Raw genomic sequence first — 19,426 nt, 5'->3', positions numbered from 1 at the left:
GAAAAGCGGAAAAGCTCGGAAGGATAATGGGAACAAGCTATGTGTCTAGAAACCATGTTGACAAAATGCACCGTTATACCAGTGTTGCATAACTGCATGGAAAGCAGTACTTACAGGGGTCTGGGGTTTGGTACAAGTGATTATTTTATATTGTAGGTTCCCAAATATGTATAGCATCATTCCGCATGTGCTGATCTGGCAGCTAAAGAAAGAAAGCTTACATCTTGCAATCAAAGCAAATAAAAAGCATGTAGAATGTTTTCTACTCATTATTTACTGTATATTTTGAGCATTTAGCTAACACTTTGAGTGGTTTAATGCATCTACAAAATATGCTTCCTTGAAACAGCTACATTAAAATCACAAGCCAAGTCAGAGCCATACTGCCCTAAATGTATTCTAATAAAAACAAATTAATAAAGGCCCAGAGAAATGAGAGGAATTAGAGCTTAGAAAAGAGTAGATGGGATCTTGTATTTGCAACCTACAGATGAAAGCCCCATGGCATGTCCTGACATACAGGGACATAAAGCATCTTTTTATCTAATTGTATGACAAATATATGTCTCCCTGTGTGTTGTGCTCTAGCTGGTGGATGAGGAGTTTGACGCCCTTGAAGGTTTCTTTTATGTTCTGGAGCATGGGATCCTGGAGCTCCTTGAGAACGTGGAGACGTACCTACACCACCTGCAGGTAGGCTGCATTTATTCTACATTATGCTAACTAAAAGCTAATGCCTGTTATTTAACATTTTGCTGTTGATATGTTAAAACCTAATGACTTCATTTCTGTTTTTTATGGTTTAAATAAAAATGAAGTATCACTTTTACTAAATAATAAAAACAAAATTTAATTTTGTGAATTAATCATTTTATAAATTTTGACGGGTCCAAAATGAATGTTTTGTTTATCTCTGTGTGGGATGTCTGACGTTTGGTTGGTGTGACGTGGTATAGTTGCCAGTTAGTGTGGAAAAAACGGACACTGACATAAGCACATATTAGCTATCGTAGCTTAATCATCGGAACAACAATAATCCATAAAATTACAGTTCTGCATATTTAAACAAAATAAACAAAAAAATACCGACAGTCATAGTCCTTACAACCTTAACTAATGTGTTGTCACCAAAATTAGAAAAATAACAGCTACAATCCTTAGCATTAGTGATGGTTGCCTCCTGTTACCTAACGTTATAGTTCGTCTCAAACAATGTAACGTTATAATGAAGATGTGTATCAGAGGGGATTTAGAAGTGGGCATACCGACATAACCGATGGCCTGGGGGCCAGTATAAGTTGATGCAGGGCAAGCTGATTGACCAGTCACTCGTCAGCTTATGAAAAGACGGTCGCTCTTCTTTAAGAACAGAATGGACGTGGGATCCCAATATATTACCAATGTGTCATGTCGAAGGTAAATTAAAGTTTAGAACTACTATAAATCTGCTCATTATAGTGTTTAGACCCAAAACGTGACTGTTATTGAGGGTGTCTTCTCATTTAGCAGTCTAACATTAGCCCTATTATGACACTTTATTGAGGTAACGTTAACTTACTTGTGTCTAGCTAGCCATGTAGCCAGCTGCATTGCGCTCAACAACTACAGTACTCACGTTAACATAAAAATCTGGAAATATGATCATAGTCGTCCTTTCTCCCTGTAGCCATTGTTCCTGTGTGGCGCTCAGCTGTTTATTTTATAACCCGCTATGAGATTTGCTTTCAGCAAGAAAACACTTGGACTAATGTTGGTCAACACTACGCTAACACTAACGCTAGCTAACGTCAACTTTTACTGTAGCTGTCTGTCTAATGTGGGTTTTAATAGCATCCCTGCAATGTACTGTACTCTTTAATTGTATGAAAATAAATATTTACTTAATGTGTTACAGTGTAAGGATGATTTGAAATGTCATTTTATGGTAAGTGTTGCAATATAGGGTCCCTAATAATTATTAAATAATGGGAGGGAAAGGGTTACCTAAGGCTAGCTAGCCATATCCTAAGATTACCATAGATAACGTTACATGAAACACCACCGCACAAAGTAAACTAAATCTATAGTTAATGTATAGCTATATGTTGCAAAATGAATTCATTATGCTATCATGAAAGATTTATCACTTGATATGACTTGAGTCTGAGTCTCACTCCACTTGACCATGAAATATGCAGGTTGTGCAATGAACTGGCAACCACTGGAATGGAAGGGGGAGGGGGACTGCGTCATCTAGTGGCTGGATGTTATCAATGTTATCAATAGCACCTTTAAATGAATCATAAAATAAAACAGTTTTTCTTAGCAGCCTCTGACTGTTGTTGATAAGAATGAGGGTGTATCATTATGACGGACATTACAGGTTGACAGAGGCCTGAAGGTTAGAATGTCAGGCTTATGTGCAATTGCTGATTTAAATAAGGTCCTGGACTGAGTTTGATAAATTATTTATTACCACCATCTTTGGTGCTATACATGTGCAGAAGGAAGCGAGATGGCTCACTCTTTAGCTACTGTCATCACTGGCTCTGAAAAAAACAAGGTGTTTTATTCTTTTTTACCACTTGACCAAGTGGCAAGTGAGCTTCCAAATTTTACTTGCCCTGGGCAATTGGGGAAGCCTTATTGTTGAGCCCTGACACTGCAGACTATCTATCTACTGTCAAACGACTGCTCATGTCTCACTTTAGGGTTTTTGTATCTATTCTAAGAAGTGACCCGTACGTCACAGCAGTATGATCTCACAGACATGTTTAGAGAATACACAAAGTAACAACACCATCATGTCCCTTGTACTAGAGATCAAACACATTTTAGTTACAGTTTGTAAATGTGAATTTTGTTTAACTGAGGCATCTCCACAGATACCGAACATATCATCATCAAAAATTTTTGAAATTCTGATATGAGCATCCCATTTTTTGGGATTCAGGAAATGTCATTTTGTAACTTTTTGCCAAATACATTAATGAGTAAACTTCAAATCTGGGTCACATGTGAGGGGATAATTCCTTGGATGCTTTGGGCTCCAGAAGAATTAATTTTACAAAACTTACTTGTCAGCACTGTTTCCTTCATACTAATTCAAATCCACATATTCACTGTGAGTACAACCAACAAGTTTGGAAGTTAAGTGCCTTTCTTAAGAACACCTGCAGGTCTTGAATGAAGGGTGAAAAGAGTGCATATCTAATAATTTCCCCCCATCCAGATTGCACCAGCCCATGTGACCCGTGGAGAAGTGGAATAAGTGAAACATAACTGGATATTTATTCTTGAACATGTTTGAGTCACACTGTGTAAACTCAGAGGCTCCTGAAGTCCCTGAGGTCAAACACATGAGCTTCTGTGTACCTTTCCACTCTAAAATTATCCTCTGTTGAAACTGTTTTTCCTCTATTCCCAACCAACAACGAACAGCACTGTATCCTCCTCCTTTTTTACATTTTCCAACTCATGAGGCCAGTTATTTTCGCCAGGCCAGGACAGTTGTCCTCTTGCTGGGATAATTGACAATTTTCTTGTATATTCACAAAGTAACATCTCTTAACAACCTCTAATTTGTACATGGCAATCAGTTCGAACCTTGAAAACTAAAAAAAGAAAACACTGGTGAATTCAGTAATCCCACAGTCTTTTATCAGAATGAACCTAAGAGACGTCAGAGACCTGAGCAGGGTTTGACAGCTCCTTTTTCTTTGTTGGTCTGCAGGGGTTCCTGGCCTGCAAAACAGAGGAGTTTGACTTGGATATGGATGGAGAGAAGGCACCTATTTGCTACAAGGAGATCACTACTGCTCTCAGACAGTGGATTCTTCCAACATTTGTGAGTCTCTCCGACATTTGCATCCAGATACCAGTAGTAGTCAAATTTTATACATAACTTAAAGCAGTAACACCACAGTAAAACAAATACTGAACTGCAAGTAAATTTGCTGCTTTATTAATTGCACTTAAGTAAAAGAAAAAAGTACTGGCAAAAAAACATAGTAAGTTAAGTATCAAAAGTAAACACACTCTGAAGAATGGATCAGGCCAGTCTGAAATGATTGATGCGTTAACCATTTGTCTGATCATCATCTCTTCTTCCATATAGGAGAAGAGGATGAGGACGTTAATCCACAAGCCGCTGTGTGCGCTCCGTGACCTCCTGGTGGGCCCGCGGAACCTGATCAGGAAAAGGCTGGACAAGCTGCTCGACTACGAAGTGATTTGTGACAAATCCAATCTGAGCTTTGAGGAACAGGAGGTGGCCAACACATACAGGTAGAGAGAGAGAGGGATTGTTTTAAAGTTACAGGCTGGACTGATGGGTGGAAAGTGTGTGGCATACCAGTAATTTGAGTGTCACAGGGTCAATCCACAGAGAGTCAGTGCATCTGTCCATATTGGAGTCTTGACCAAGACACTGAACCTCACCTAGTGATCACCTGACCCTGATCGCTTATTAGAGTGCTCTAAAGAAACTGTTCACATTCTACAGGGGTGTAAGAGACATGACAAAATGCTGATCCAGTGGCAAGTAAAAATGTGCAAAACTTGTCCCACGTATACATACACTGTAGTAATACTTTTAATTTAATGAAATGAGCAACAGAAAAGTACTTTCTAGTAGGACAACTTGCTTCTTTGCTGGATGGGAGCTTAACAGATTTAAAGCTGTCATTAGCACTTGACAGTATTTTTTTAAACTGATTTTCTGATCACTCTGAAATAATTGTGGCAGTTACCCAAATCAGTTTACTGCTTTCTGAAATTCTAGTATTGCAGACTATGTGCCCTTCATAGTTACTAGTGTTGTCACGATACCAGACTTTTGACTTTGATACCATTACTAAACGTTTTAGCATTATTTCCACTGTGGTTTAAAGTTTGTGTTCTGTTGATTTTGTCTGATTTGTCTGAACATTTTTTTTGTCTTTGTCACCAGTTTAAGCAGAGAGGGATCTACTTCAGTTGTAATAAACTGTTTACTGCTGTTGAATATATTCAGCTATTTGATTCTTAACTACTCCACTAACAAAGTCCTGTCTCTCTGAGTCTGTGTAAAGCCAGACAGTGGCTCTATTTTCACAGCCTCCTCCATTGAATTATCATAGTCTATATACACCCTTTTGAAGTGATGTAAAAAATAGAGTTTGAGCTTGTAGCATCTAATGAAAAAATAAAATGTTATTGAAATCAAATATTGAAATGAGTTTTTTGCAGTTGTGTAAAAGTCTAGCTGACTTACATGTAAACCTCTTCTCTCCTCACAGGACAATCAACACGTTGCTCCTCAATGAGCTTCCTCAGTTTAATGGTTTGGCTCTGCAGATGATCTGGAGCATGTTGGGGACGTTCAGCTGTCTGCATAAAGACCTCGCCTCAGACATGGAGCAACTGTTCCAGAGCTTTGCACAACAGGTAATTTTTTTATGTACGATGTGTTGTCCACTCGAGCCTCTACACTGATGATAGGGTAAAGCAGAAAAATAGATCAACATTTGGGCACCAGGTTGTATCAGTGTGTTGTCCAAGACTGTGCTGAAGTTAGCACAGTTAGTTTTCAGTGAGGTGGAGAAATGAATTACTTCCCTCTTACGGCCAATCAGTTATCCAAACAAATAAAAAAACACGATGAGTTAGCTATGTTCCAGTACACAATGAGTAGGCTATATAAACATTAATGACCTTCAAAGGTTTAATTTCCTTTCTATACTCATTTTGTTTCTTTCTCCCTATTTTTCGTCGGTCTTCTTCCAGCTCCCTCACAGCACTCTCGACCCCAGTGCATTCTGGGGTTGGGCCGAGTCTGCAGTGCTGGAAGGTGCGAGGCGACTGGAGACTTTGTGTCAAAGTGTAGAGGACACGCTTAATGCGCCCGCTGTCCAGGTTGGTACAAACTGAGCTGAAATAGTGTATTTTGTTGGGTTGTTACTTCATTAACCCTCTGAAACCCAGGCCTAGTTTTTTTTTTTTTTTTTTTTTTTTTTTAAAGTTAAAGATAGATAAAATGTTACTAGACAGTCAAAAGACCGTAAATTAACTATATCATTATAACAACAATCATTGGACACCTGACCTCCGTCACATTTCCTTATTGCACAGACTACAACACGAGCCAAGTGCACCAGCTGGGCGTAAAAAAGTAGGCCTTAACTCTTACGCCGGTCTTAGCTACGTCCAACTTTGTGATTTGAATTTCCACCAAGCTTGACTGACCACAGTCGTAGCTGCGCCCGGTCTTATGATTGAGTGTAATGCTAACATAGGATGTACGGCTGTACCTGTAATAGTTCGAAGCTTCATTCATAATGAAATCTTAATCAACATTCGATTTATTTTATTGCCATTTCTGTTGTAGCATAATATTGCTATTAGCCTAAGGGCGCAATTATTACTTCATCATTATTTTGTTCCCTTATTGTATTAGCCTGCTGCCTACATGTATTTATGTTGACGAAACTGACGAGTTATATTCATTAAAGAAAGTTGATTTAATAAAGAAGACTAACTCATATTTAAAAAAAAAATTTAGGGTGATGACGTCATAAAATATGACGACAGATATTCAAAGCTTCATTCGGAAACCTCAATAAAAGCTTCAGAAGTTTAAAAAAAAAAAAAAAAAAAAAAAAAAAAAAAAGACTCAGTACATCCCTAATAGGAAGCTAACATGTGTTAGCTTGTCAATTCTCTAGAATAGCAGCATTGTTATATAATAATAGTTTTTTGCAGTATGTCCTGCTGACTACCTGTCAGATGTGTTCAAATGGGTCACATTCCTTAAACTTGCCAGGAAACCTGAGCAGGTTACACAGTCATGTCATGTTTAGTCATAGGTTATAATAATAACCTTAGATTAGATTTTAACAGCTTCTGACAGGTTCTATTTTTGTACTGTCCAACATGTCATACAAGCTGAAAGAATTTGCCAACTCATCATCATATCTGCAGCTTTACGTCATTCATGTAAATCCGTCATAGATGAGTAGACTCCGAATGTGCTTCTTCTTGTTTTGCAACTTTCTTAATCACTTCCCAGTATGTTCACAGATCCATTGACGGGAAATGTTTAATGTTTTTGCTAAGCTGAGCCTGTCATGCAAAATCACAGTAAAGGTTCCCGCATGATTAATTTTCATGATTTTATTTTTAAATGTGTACTATGATTCAGGTAACAACCAGATTTAGCTCATTCAAAAGAGTATATAAGGTAGAAATGTGAAGGCTCGGTCCTCAAATTATTAATATTCTGATTGGACAACAGCAGGATCTTCTCTAATTAAATGACATAAATCTTCAGAATTGAGGCTTTCTGCATTAAATTAGAAGCTGAAATTAAGGATTTTCTTATTTTCTATAAGTAAATAATTTAAAACAGCCCTTAACTTGAAGAGATCAGATTCCAGTTTTGGGGTGTGACATCAGATTAACATGTAAGCCCACATAAACACGTCTTTGTATAACTTCATAAACACATCTAAGTTAGATTTTCAGCTTGGCATGCTTTTAGATAATTCAACGTGACCGTTTTCTATTCTGTTCAGGCCTATCTTGTCCTTTTTACCTAATCTAATATTTAGTTTCCTTACATTTCACTCTACCTTCTCTTCTGCCTGTGCTTTTTTCTGTCAGCCTCTGAGTCCATCCTCTCAGCGGCGTCTAAAGCAGCTAACAGATAAGCATGGTTCTGGAAAGATCTACCAGGTGATGGGGACGGTGGTGGGCAGCCGGGACCTGGACCTGAACCTGGCCAAAGGGGAGCTGGTGGCCATTATCAGTGAGGCAGATAGCCGTGGAGACAAACGAAGATGGCTGGTCGATGCAGGAGGTAAGAACCAACTACTGCTGGGTAGCTGGTTAAAATGTTAATCAACAAGAACCTTTCCTGTTTTTTTTATTTGTTTCGTCTCAATCTTTGCTTATGTCAAGTTCTCACTTGTCACTGTGACAGTGTTGGCTGTATTGTGATGTTTTCTTCTTGGATTTGTGTTTTCTGTGATCACACTAAAGGAAAATAAGACACATTTATAAGAGCATCATTTGTGAGTGTGGCCTTCAAGGGGAGAAAAAAAGCTGGTACTTGTCATTAGCAAGCTGAGATATGAATGAACAATGTTATGAGACATAATGCTCTTTTGGCTAGCCAAGTTATATGTGATGAAGATGAATTAAGAAGCACTTACTTTCTATATTTACAGATGTGGAAAGTAAGAACAATAACCTACAGTGTCTAATTTATATCTGAGGTTAAAATAGATGCTTGGTAGCTAGAAATCCCAGGAATTACAGATGCTACTGATACTGCTGTAGAAAATATTGTAACACCAGAGCAGCTTTTCTTAAATGCAGCTTTGACGCCATCTTTTGGGTGTTTATTATTGCAATTAACCAGAAATCATATACGTGTACAAGTATTTAGTATAGGTTAGTAAACCAGGTACTTTGGCAGATAGGGTTATTTTGTTGTTTTATGTTGGATTAAACACTTAGAAGAGGTTAAATACAAGTTAGGATACGTACTTTATATTAATAAGTTTGTCAAATCTAGTTTTAAATTTTAGTGTTACTGACTAAATGATACAAAAGTAAATCAAGAAAAAAAGCATTTTTTATAATTAAGTCATATTTTAAGCAAAGATGTCCAAAATTCACTGATTCTCAAAACTTTTTCGTAGTCCTCTATGATAATGATAGTAAATTGAACACCTTTTGGGTCAGACAAAACTACAATTTGAAAACGTCAGCTTGGCTCTGGAAAAATGTTATGCCTATTTTTCACTATTGTCTTACATTTCTAGACCAAACAATACATTTATTTACTGAGAAAAGCTGCTGATTTAATTGATTTATACAAATAATCGTTAGTTACCGCCTTAATATATAATTACATGGTAACGTTTTACAGCTTTTCCATGGACAACGCCTCCTTTTATCTGTGTATGTTGCATGCAGGCAGAAGAGGGTACGCTCCTTCCTCCAAGCTGCTTCGCTATCACCAGCCAACAGAGGACCCGCCCCCTTCGCCGCACCTGATCCTGCACGAGGGCGTGACAGGAATCAGAAGACACTCCTACACGCCAGAGGGACGGCCACTGACGGTCATGAGCCGGCCGTTCTTCCAGGTGATTGATTGATTGACTGTATTTACTGAATTTACTGGAGCCACCCTCAAACTCAAACTCCCAGGCCTCTGCTAGAGGACCCGAGCTTAAGGATGACACGTACCACCCCACGGAGTGAGAGGGGGAATTTTATATATACATAAACACACATTTTTTTGCAATGATCCCTCAAATGTGGTTATCAAAAACTTGTGACAAAGATATGTAATAGAGGCAGGATTTTCTACATTTTAAAAATAAACTTTATTGTCCAAAATGACATCAGTGCACAGGAACTGTAATCTACACTGGGAATTTAATAGTTACAAATAACTATAAATAAATAAAAAAAAAAAAACAAAACACAAGGACAAGCAAGCCTACTGCCGATCCAACAGGGGCTGGTTTATGCAGGAAGCACAGCTTTTTCGCATTGTAAACATCTTAAAATAATAAAAAATAATAATAAAAAAGGCAATTTAACTGCTGCTGAATCAAGAGAACAGCACCACTGCTATAAACGTTCAGGGGAAATTTTCAACGTATCCGGTGGAAAACCAGACTTTTAAATTTAAAAATTTCACAAATGCAGCGACGGGAATTGTTAGGTTTGGAGGGTGTACCAAACTGCGAGTCCTGAACAAAACTGTTAGGTGTGAATATATGTAACGTTACCATTACACTCCTATTAATGTCATAACACATAGTTGAGTGGAGGCTGTTGTGTGAGCATCTTAGCCCATTCTGCCTGACAAGGTATGAAAGTAGCTACGTGGTTAACTAGCTAGCTAGCTAATGTAGCAAACGAGTAAGTATGAGTGACATGACGGTTGTCACAGGAGAGTAAAATATAGAAAATGATGGGTTAATTTTTTATTAACTTTCCAGCAATGTATTTCACAAACTAGTTAGCAACCTACCATGAACACACTGTTTGACTCTGCACCACCATCTGCTCAGCTGTGATGCCGACACATGCTACAGTGCTGAGAATATTGTTAACAATGGAGTCGGAGCGCACTCTGCTGGACAAACTTTGTGATGACACCATTTATAAATTACCCCAAGCATTGTTTTCTGCATTATGTTTTATTAAAAAAAAAAAAGTTTTCATATCCGCGCATATAGGACAACATATACACAGATACCGATATAACTGTGCTAAGCCAATATCGACCTCAGCTTGCTGCTATGACTTTAAATTGTCTGACATTAAACTCCAAACTGTAAATGTGTGTGTTAATTTCCTTTATTAAACGTTACAGACTCGGTGTGTGTCTGTAGCTTTAACTGATCGATGTGACAGCGTTCTGCTACGGATGCATCAATCTGTCACATGTCTGTGTGTGTGTGACAGACAGACAGAGAGAGAGAGAATCCTTGCATGTCCAGCCTCGTGCAAGTGTAATAATGTGTGTGTGCCCATGTCTGTAAGATGGCATACTGGAGTGTGTGTGGGAAAGGTAGTGTGTGCACATATGTAGATTTGTGTATTTGTGTGTGTTATTAATGGGAAGGTCCATAATTAGCTGTTTAACCTTGTAAGTGGGTTACGGTGTGAAGGGTTGAGAGTTAATTTATGCGACGCAGCACTGCAGGCTGAGATAGAGCGTGTTCTTGTGTGTGTGTGTGTGTGTGTGTGTGTGTGGGTTGTGAGACTGATTTACATTTGCAACACATGTGAGTGTGAGAGGGGAGTGTCATGGCTTGTACATTTGTGCTGGTTTATGTGGATGTGTACATGGGAGAGAGGGAGATTTAGGTGAGTGGATGAGAAAGCAGGAAAGCGTTAGGCGTCAGATTTGTGTGTGTGTGTGTGAGATAGGCCTCCACACTGCCTGTTAAAGTGAGTGATTGCTCCTGTGACCTTTTTATAGAGGCGGTTTTTCATGCCCCCTCCTCCCCACGTCCAGCCCTCATGACCCTGAGTCTGCTCATATACAGAACATACACGTCCTCAGGCCCTGTCCTCACTATTACAGATTAAAAAAAGCATTTTTTTCACTCCGTTCTGTTCTTTTATCCACACTGAGCTGCTGTTTTCCACCACAGAAAATAGATTTTTTATTTATTTATTTATTTTTTATTTGAACTATAGCAGTCTTTCCAGGCCAGGGTGTACCCTACCGCTCATCCAATGTGAGCTGGGATGGGCTTCAGCCCCCCTGTGACCCTCCATGTAGGCTACTATATTCTCTCTTTAGGCACTGATTGGATCTTTTTCTCATTTTAACATGATATGGAAGTTTCTTGTTGTAACAACATACCACCTTATGTTATAACAAGAGTTTCTTGTTTTAATTAGATACATTTTTGTCATATGTCATTATAACAAGAAATATTTTTTGTTTTAACAAGTTTTTGTCCTTTCCATCCCATGTCTCACATATTGCTTTCATCACCATTTTCATCACCAAGAATTATTTACACTTCTGTCCCTAATAAGAGCCTTTAAGCAGACTGTCCTTTTGCCTTTGTCGGAAATAATCAAATTTAAATCTCTCATTTCCTCACATGTCTGTCCTGTCATGTTATTGCAGCTTGTAGACATCCTAGAAAACAGTAATATTATTAATAAATTCCAGTGTGGCTTTTGTAGACATGCAGGCAGTCTCCGTTAACTCTGTCTCTGTCTCTCACATTTGTGGCCCCACCATGTTGTCATGACCATATATCAACACAGGGAGGTGCCGTTTAGCTACACCACAATCCTCACAGCTCTTTCATTTCCATCAGAAAAATAGCTGCAGCAAATATTCACCCAGCTCCTACAGCATGAATCACTCTGCAGCCGAGAACCAAGGCCATTTTACTATTTTTTTTTATTTTTTCTCCTCCTTGTCTCTGTCCAGCAAAATGCTAATTAAATGCTAATTGGTGTAGACCGTCAGGGCAGAGCTAATGTCGTAGCTGAAAGGTGAGCTGAGGTGAAGGGTTTGTTAATGACACCAAGCAGCCAGCTAAACTCAGCTATTAGCACTGCTGGGGCTCTCGGTCATACCAACACAGGGCTCATTAGGAAGCCTTCATTCTGTCTGTGTGTGTGTGTGTGTGTGTGTGTGTGTGGTGATGGGATTTATCAAGACATAACTAGTAGGATTAACCTTTTCAGAGAATATTAACATGATTTGTGGTTGTGTTAGCATTTGTGTGTGTGCCTGAGTGTGTGTTCGCTTTTGTACCTGTGTGCATGCATTCTCTCGTGCTTGCTCATTTCTTGAAGTGTTGTGTTGTGTTGTGTTGTGTGTGTGTGTGTGTGTGTGTATGCCCTTATTTAGGGATGCCCTGATCAAGTTTTTTTTTGGCTCCGATCCCAATCCGAGTACTTTAGTATTGGCTGTACAGAGTCCAATCTGATGCTTATATTTACCTAAATGTTGTTAAAATAAGTATCTGACACATTGAAACAACAGTCATAACCTATTTAATCTGACACACCATATTTTTTACAAGTTGCTTGATCCAAATACTTGAGGTCCTGGTTCAAAATTATTAGGTTTATAATCTTGAATCATTAATATGATAAATGAAAGATTAACTAGAGAATGCGACTCCTGAAACTGAGGTAAAGCGATGAGCTAGAGAGAAGACGTGTCACTCTGTTGGAACCATGGAAACGCTCAGTCCACCTGTGATTGTACAGTGGTGTTACAGAGTGAAGGTTCTTCCCTCAGAAATGATTGGCTTTGTACAGACTAGGCAGGGGACAATATGAAAATTTCATGTCACAATTATCCTTGCCAAAATAATTGTGATTCATGATATTATCCCAATAATCATTCAAATATGCTCTTAAAATGGCACTAAACATACTGAAATCACTTACACTATACACACTACATTTAGTTAAGAAACAAATATTTTTATTGCATCACAGAGAGGACACACATCTCTTTAGTGAAAATCAAACAATCTTAAATAAGGTAATCATAAATCATAAGGTCCCCCTGCATAAATAAAGGATAAATAAATAAAAAAATAGAAACGTCTGTTCTTTCTTTCATGATAATTCCTGTATTTTTTTTAAATCAGTCTCTATTTTTCACTTCTCTACCATGATGTCAAATGGTACAGACAACAATTTCAACAATTGCATCAGTATATATAATTTACCCCTGACTTAAGAAATGCAGGAATTATCCTTTAACAAAAGTCCAACTGGCATTGCGGCATAGAGTCAAACTGTACTACTTTGAAAAAACAACACTGTGGCACTTAATGCTAACCTTGTGGCCTAGAGAGTGAGACGTGCCAAACCTCGGTAATTCAAAATAAATCAGAAAAACAATATAGGACTGTATATTGGCGATCTAGACAGCTTTTTGAAGTCACTCATGAGGATATTCACAAGTGGTTTTTTTTTTTTTTTTAGCCAGATCAGCGATAAAATCGTATATCGTCCAATCACTAGTACAGACATTGCATCCAGGGAGCGCTTAAGCCCGACAACAGAGAAGTTTTGGCCTGTTATCAAGTTGCTGTAGGAATTAAGATTAATTAGTGACAGCTGATTTGACTTGCTGTCTGAGACATTTGTCATTTTAAGAGGTGAAAGCAATGGTTAGCACCGGCTAAAAACAAGAAAGTGTACACTACATTGTACATTTTGAGTCCAAATAATTATTCATCTTGACACACATGCAGTTAATTGCTCGCATTGGAGATCCAGCTGTGCTAAAGGAGAGCTGCGCTGCAATATTAGCAGGCTTAGTTGGACAAACACAGTAGAGAACAGTAAACACCAAAAGACAAATTGAGCCTGAGAGTCATAAAATGGCCACTTTACAGAGGATAAACCCTTTTGAGTTATGTAACAACATGACGTTTCCTTTGATGCCACACTCAAGCCTAATTTTATATCTTTTCCCCTCTACTACGAGTAAGGATCTAAGAATAACTAAGTTGTCTCTAGATTTTCCTCTTATCCCATCATTTTGTTCTCTGCTATGGAATGAACATTACAGCCTCACAGGGTACCTGGCATGGCTGACTTTTACTCTAGTTTTTGACTCAGCATCCTCTCTTCCAGGTGTTTGCAGCCTATGACTTCAAAGCGAGAGGAAACCATGAAGTTTCTGTTTGGTCTGGCGAGCCAGTTCGTGTCCTGGAGCCCCACGACAAACGAGGGAACCCTGAGTGGAGTCTTGTGGAGGCGAGAGGTGGGCAGAGAGGCTACGTGCCCTCCAACTACCTCACAATCATGCCTATGGGGAATGGGCCACCTGGCACATACCAGCCCTACTCCTAGGAGGGAAGAAAGGAAGGAGAGGACAAACAGCAGCATGAACAGTATCAGCATGTACAGTATGACAAGGGTTTCATCAATACCGTCTTTAGAAAGCTTGCAGCACTATTTTTATAATGAAGCTGCATCTGCTTCTCAAATAGCATGTATCTACATAGTGACTATCAGTTATTTTGATTTTCACTGTCAAAATCAGTGTTTAAGACATTAAATACAATAGTTTGATGGCCACAGTGTTAGAACAAAAAATTCCAGATTCTGTTGACTTCTTTTTTTCAGTTTTACAGATTGAATTTTTAAATGTATCCTCATCTCTTTTCACAAAAGTGCCCTCCAAAGTGGAGAAGACACAAGTCTCACACAATGTTGTAGACAAACTAATTTGAGCTTAAAAACACTGACATCTGACTGTAATGTCATCCAAACTCTAGCTAAACATTAAAAAATTGTTTGACGGTGCAACAGTGTGAAAGCCAGAAAGCCACTTGGCAGAAAACGCGAAAAGCTGTTGGCTCAAGCGGCTGGAACATGTGCAAAAGAGAATATATATACATTTGTGCTGCTGGTGTGACGTTTCAATGTGGATGGTAAACCTGTAAAAGAATCAAAATTTTTAGTGTGTGAGGATAACCTTTTAATATATCATCAGTGTTTCAAAGATTTTCTGCTTTACTGTGGACATGGCCCTACATAATCCCTGTCCTTACTAGTGTTAATATTTGTGACACACTGGAAAAAATGAAGGAAGCTGTAGCCCTGGTTCTGGTAGTTGTATGTTATGCATCTGTGCTGCCAAAGTGCTAATTAGCACAGCTTGTTGAGATGGAATTTAACTCTGCATCTTAAGACTGAAAGACAATCTTCTTTTTTATGGCTATTGTTACAAAGCACCAGAGATGCTGGGAGAATAGTTTTGAAGGCAAATGGGGGGGGCATCTGAGCTGTATGAGAAGAAAGAAGTGATGATCCTCCAGTGGGACAAAGGGACACTTGAATTGGAAACGATAGACTGCATGTGTCCGTGAGTTACCAAGCTAACTGAAACACTTAAACACACAGAGAGCAAAAAGTGTGTGTGCGCATCTATTTGATATGAAATTGGGCTGACAGGTGTGTGTGTGTGTGTGTGTGTGTGTGTGTGTGTGTTGATTCTCCTCCTCCTCCTCACCTGGAGGCAGGAGGAGTACTGTATCGAGACTGACAGGTACACAGCGCTCTCATCATCTCAGACTGTGTAATGTGATGTAAATGTAAAATGTCTCCAGGGCAGAGTAGGAGAGAGACAGACAGAGAGAGGGGAGAGGAAGAGGTGTCTGTAAAGACAGAGGAAGGACTTTATACATGGAGAAGAACTGAAAAATACAATGGAAAAAGGTCATGAGGAGGAATAGCAGGATAACTCTGTGCCGAGTCTCCTGCCTGCCTGTTAGTCTGGATGTCGGTTTTCTCTCCGCCTCCTTCCTTTTCCCTCTCTAACCATAAGCTGATTTAAATTCTCTCTTCTCTTCCTACATTCACTCCTGTATCTGTAAAGGCGATGTGTTACTGTTGTGCTTTCATTGTCTCTGTGCCTATTATAGTAAGAGACTAAGAGGTTTTAATCATGATATAAAATAGTATAGACCGGACTTAAGCGACCTACTTCTGTATTCATAGACACCTGATGATGCTTGTTGCTATGGATACTGTTCAATCAATGCAGGTCGCGTCTCCTTGTGGCATTCAAGTTGGCTGGACTGTGAAAATATTTAGCTACAGCAGAATTTAATTGTTTTTGTCGCTTTAGTGAACGTTTGCCGCTTCAGTATCTTCTTGTCACAAGGCATACAGACCTGTATGACAAGAGGAACCGTGCTGCACTGGAAAAAAGTACCATGGTCTCAATACTTCCACTTCTTCTGTATTTGCTGAGGCAGAGAGAATGTCTTTTCCATACATTTTATTTCTGTGCATTTTATTTCCATTTTAAAATATGCATTTTTGTTCTACAGCTCTCATCGCTTTAAGTTAAATAATTTCCTTATCCTGCAAACATACCCTTTGGATTTGGAGTCAAGTCTTCATCTCCATTAGTTTATGTATGCTGATGTATTTACAACTAAAAATATTATCTAATGGTAAAAAGATGTTGACGTCCACCAGAATATCAACAGTTATCGTTTGGCCCACCATATTGAGCTATCCCATATCTGACAAAGTAATCAACAAACATGTCAGCATTAATGGAAAAGGCCAAATCATCAAAACTGTACCAACTAATAATGTGGACACATCATATTAGAAAAGAGACAGAAAGAAAGATGCACTCTCCATTGTTTTAATGTTTTTTGCAATCAAGCCCCACTCCTATCACTTAATGCTCCAATCAGAGCTGAGCAAGAATTTGGACAACTTCCGTAGAGTAGAACAAACTAGATACCCCGTTCATGTCAGACTTAGCGTTCACGTCAACATCCAATTCATAATTACGACGGGGAAACTCTCCTGAAATGTCTGAAATATCCAACTTGGCATTTAATAATACAAAAGTGGCAGAAAACCAAACCAACATGGACGCCTCACATCAGCCAGAGACCGCCTTTCAATATGATTAAACCCTAATTCAGTGGATATGGTGTTATGTCAATGAACAGTATTTTATTCCTCACGTGACCAATTCTGTAATCATACACCTGTTTTGATGATGTGAACATTCGCAAGTCATGAACAAGGGAATTTTTCCCATCTCTTCCATCCATCCCATGTGATATGAGCATGGTACAATGCCTGCCCAGAGATCTTAAGGGTATCCGAGAGAGAGAAGCAACATTTCAATCTTAATGATCATTTTCCCACCATGTTGGCGTCTGCTTGACAGTGACTGCATATGACATTCCTGAAAGTGGACTTCTTATTACACAAGCATGTTTTGCATAAAATTGAGCCTTTTTCCTCTGGATTGTGCTGTATCAGCTGCTGTGGATGCGAAGCAGAGGGAAGGAGGCTGGGATTCAGAGCTGCTCAGCTGGAGCTTAGCTGTTCCCATCCGTCTGAATGTCAGGATGGAGCAGAGCAGCAGGAGGGACAGAGAGTGTGTGTGTGAGATGTTACTAATATACCAAAATACCAAATGTCCTCAAGGTTAGTAAGATGAAGGAAAATAAAGAAAATCCCCCAACCTGACAACACTTTACCTGCTTTCACCTCTTCAAAGGCCAGTTTAGGGTGAAAGGAACAATTCAGCCATTAAATGTTGTTTAAAACAGGTAATGGCAATAAACCTTGCATTTTGGCATATATTCTGCTGTTTAGTATTTATTTAACCATTAATGACAAACTAACAGTATGAAGTTGCTATTGGTGATGCTCCCTGCAAGTTTAAATCACTTTTGTATTATATATAGTATTTTCTTATTCCCTGAGGAGAAAAAAATGTAGATACTGTATTTAGTACTTCCCCACACACTCCTGGGAAAAGATTGAGTCACATGCTTATGATATATGACCCTGTATAAAGTAGCAAAGGTTGTATTTTTCCATTGAAAAATTACTGTTTGATCAGAAATTGGATAATGTAATGTAAACTGGATAATGTAGAGACCACACAAGTAAGGTTTCGTGATGTCCGTACAGAAATGTGTGTTTATGTGTGTGTGCCCTTATTACCAAAAGAGGCTTTCATTTTCAACTCACCACCACTAGAGGGAGTAGGAGACCTAGGTTGGTAGATGAGAGAGCCTGTGTATTTCACTGTGTAACTGGAATGTGTTTGTGTGTGTTAGACCTCTTTACCTTTGTCAGTATTAGTGCTTGCCTGAGAGCAGAGCCTAAACATAATCCTGTACATTTTGTTCATATCCTTCTTTTTTTATTAACCTGCTATCAAACCAACATGTGAAGTATAACATGTTTAACCTGCTGATGATCTGGTTTTACAGTCTGTACAGCATTTGTGTTTATAATTTATTGTTTTGTAACTCTGTTTAGTCATACTGTTGTTTTAACTTATTTGACGCCGCAGGGCTATAGGACCTGACATGAATCATGAAGTGTTGCCAAAGTTATGATGCTGAACTCACTCACACACACATGTGTTCACCCAGCAGATGGGAGTTTCTGCACTGCAGCAGTAGTATCTGTCAGGGCAGCTGTGAACTGTGTGGCTTCAATAAAACTAAACAGAAACCTGGTCAGAGTCCTCATGTCACTTCACACTACTGCAAAAGAAAACCCATTTAGATGTTAATGACAGTCTGCACCAATGAAACCTAGTGCAGAGGCACCAGAGTTAAAACTGATAAACTGTTATCATATATAATTGTGTGAAAATAGGATAATATATAATATAATGGGAAATCATAACCTTTCTGACATCAGATCAGAATCAATTAACTAATCTTGATTTTTTTTTAATTATTATTTTTTGCTTGTTTGGGTTGGCATTGCATTCATTGAATAGAGCGTATTTTAAATTCCCCACGTGGAGAAAAAAATGTCTTGTGCTCCTCACTGCAATTCCAGAAACACTAAACACAATTTATGTCAGACATAAAACATTACAGAAACAATAAAATAACAAAGAGATGCATGAGATGGTCTTCACCATCTTCCAGTCCAATGTCCATCCAAAACCCTCCCATGTGCCTGAATTACAACAATTCTGCAAAAATGAGTGGGCCAAAATTCCTCCACAGCGCTGTAAAAGACTCATTGCAAGTTATTGCAAACGCTTGGTTGCAGTTGTTGCTGCTAAAGGTGGCCCAACCAGTTATTAGGTTTAGGGGGCAATCACTTTTTTACACAGGGCCATGTAGGTTTGGATTTTGTTTTCCCTTAATAATAACCACCTTCATTTAAAAACTGCATTTTGTGTTTACTTGTGTTATCTTTGACTAATATTTAAATTAGTTTGATGATCTGAAACATTTAAGTGTGACATGCAAAAAAATAAGAAATCAGGAAGGGGGCAAACACTTTTGTACATGCTGCTGTGATTGGGAAAACCTGCCTCAAAGCCTGTTTCACACCTTTTCGAGGAAACGTCGTTCAACCCGGAAACCGTAGCAAAATGGTGCAAACCGTTTTCAGATTGAACTTGCCCGTGGTTAATGAT

General features: G+C 38.7%; 1 protein-coding gene across 2 annotated transcripts in view; it reads left to right on the top strand.

Moving 5' to 3' along the window:
• Nucleotides 1–18,502, top strand: part of arhgef37 (Rho guanine nucleotide exchange factor (GEF) 37) — a 35,436-nt gene extending 16,934 nt beyond the window's left edge. For both annotated transcript variants that reach the window (XM_044205716.1, XM_044205715.1), the window contains exons 10-17: nt 589–693; nt 3,713–3,826; nt 4,097–4,266; nt 5,259–5,406; nt 5,746–5,874; nt 7,621–7,816; nt 8,941–9,110; nt 14,119–18,502. In XM_044205716.1, coding sequence (XP_044061651.1) covers nt 589–693; nt 3,713–3,826; nt 4,097–4,266; nt 5,259–5,406; nt 5,746–5,874; nt 7,621–7,816; nt 8,941–9,110; nt 14,119–14,337 — 1,251 coding nt within the window. In that variant the 3' untranslated portion in view covers nt 14,338–18,502. The remainder of the gene's footprint in view (nt 1–588; nt 694–3,712; nt 3,827–4,096; nt 4,267–5,258; nt 5,407–5,745; nt 5,875–7,620; nt 7,817–8,940; nt 9,111–14,118) is intronic.
• Nucleotides 18,503–19,426: the final 924 nt, after the last annotated feature.

This window comes from Siniperca chuatsi, linkage group LG8 (genome assembly GCF_020085105.1).
Source record: "Siniperca chuatsi isolate FFG_IHB_CAS linkage group LG8, ASM2008510v1, whole genome shotgun sequence".
Lineage (NCBI taxonomy): Eukaryota > Metazoa > Chordata > Actinopteri > Centrarchiformes > Sinipercidae > Siniperca > Siniperca chuatsi.
Note: the sequence above shows the minus strand (reverse complement) of the source record. Positions and strands in the feature narration are given on the sequence as shown.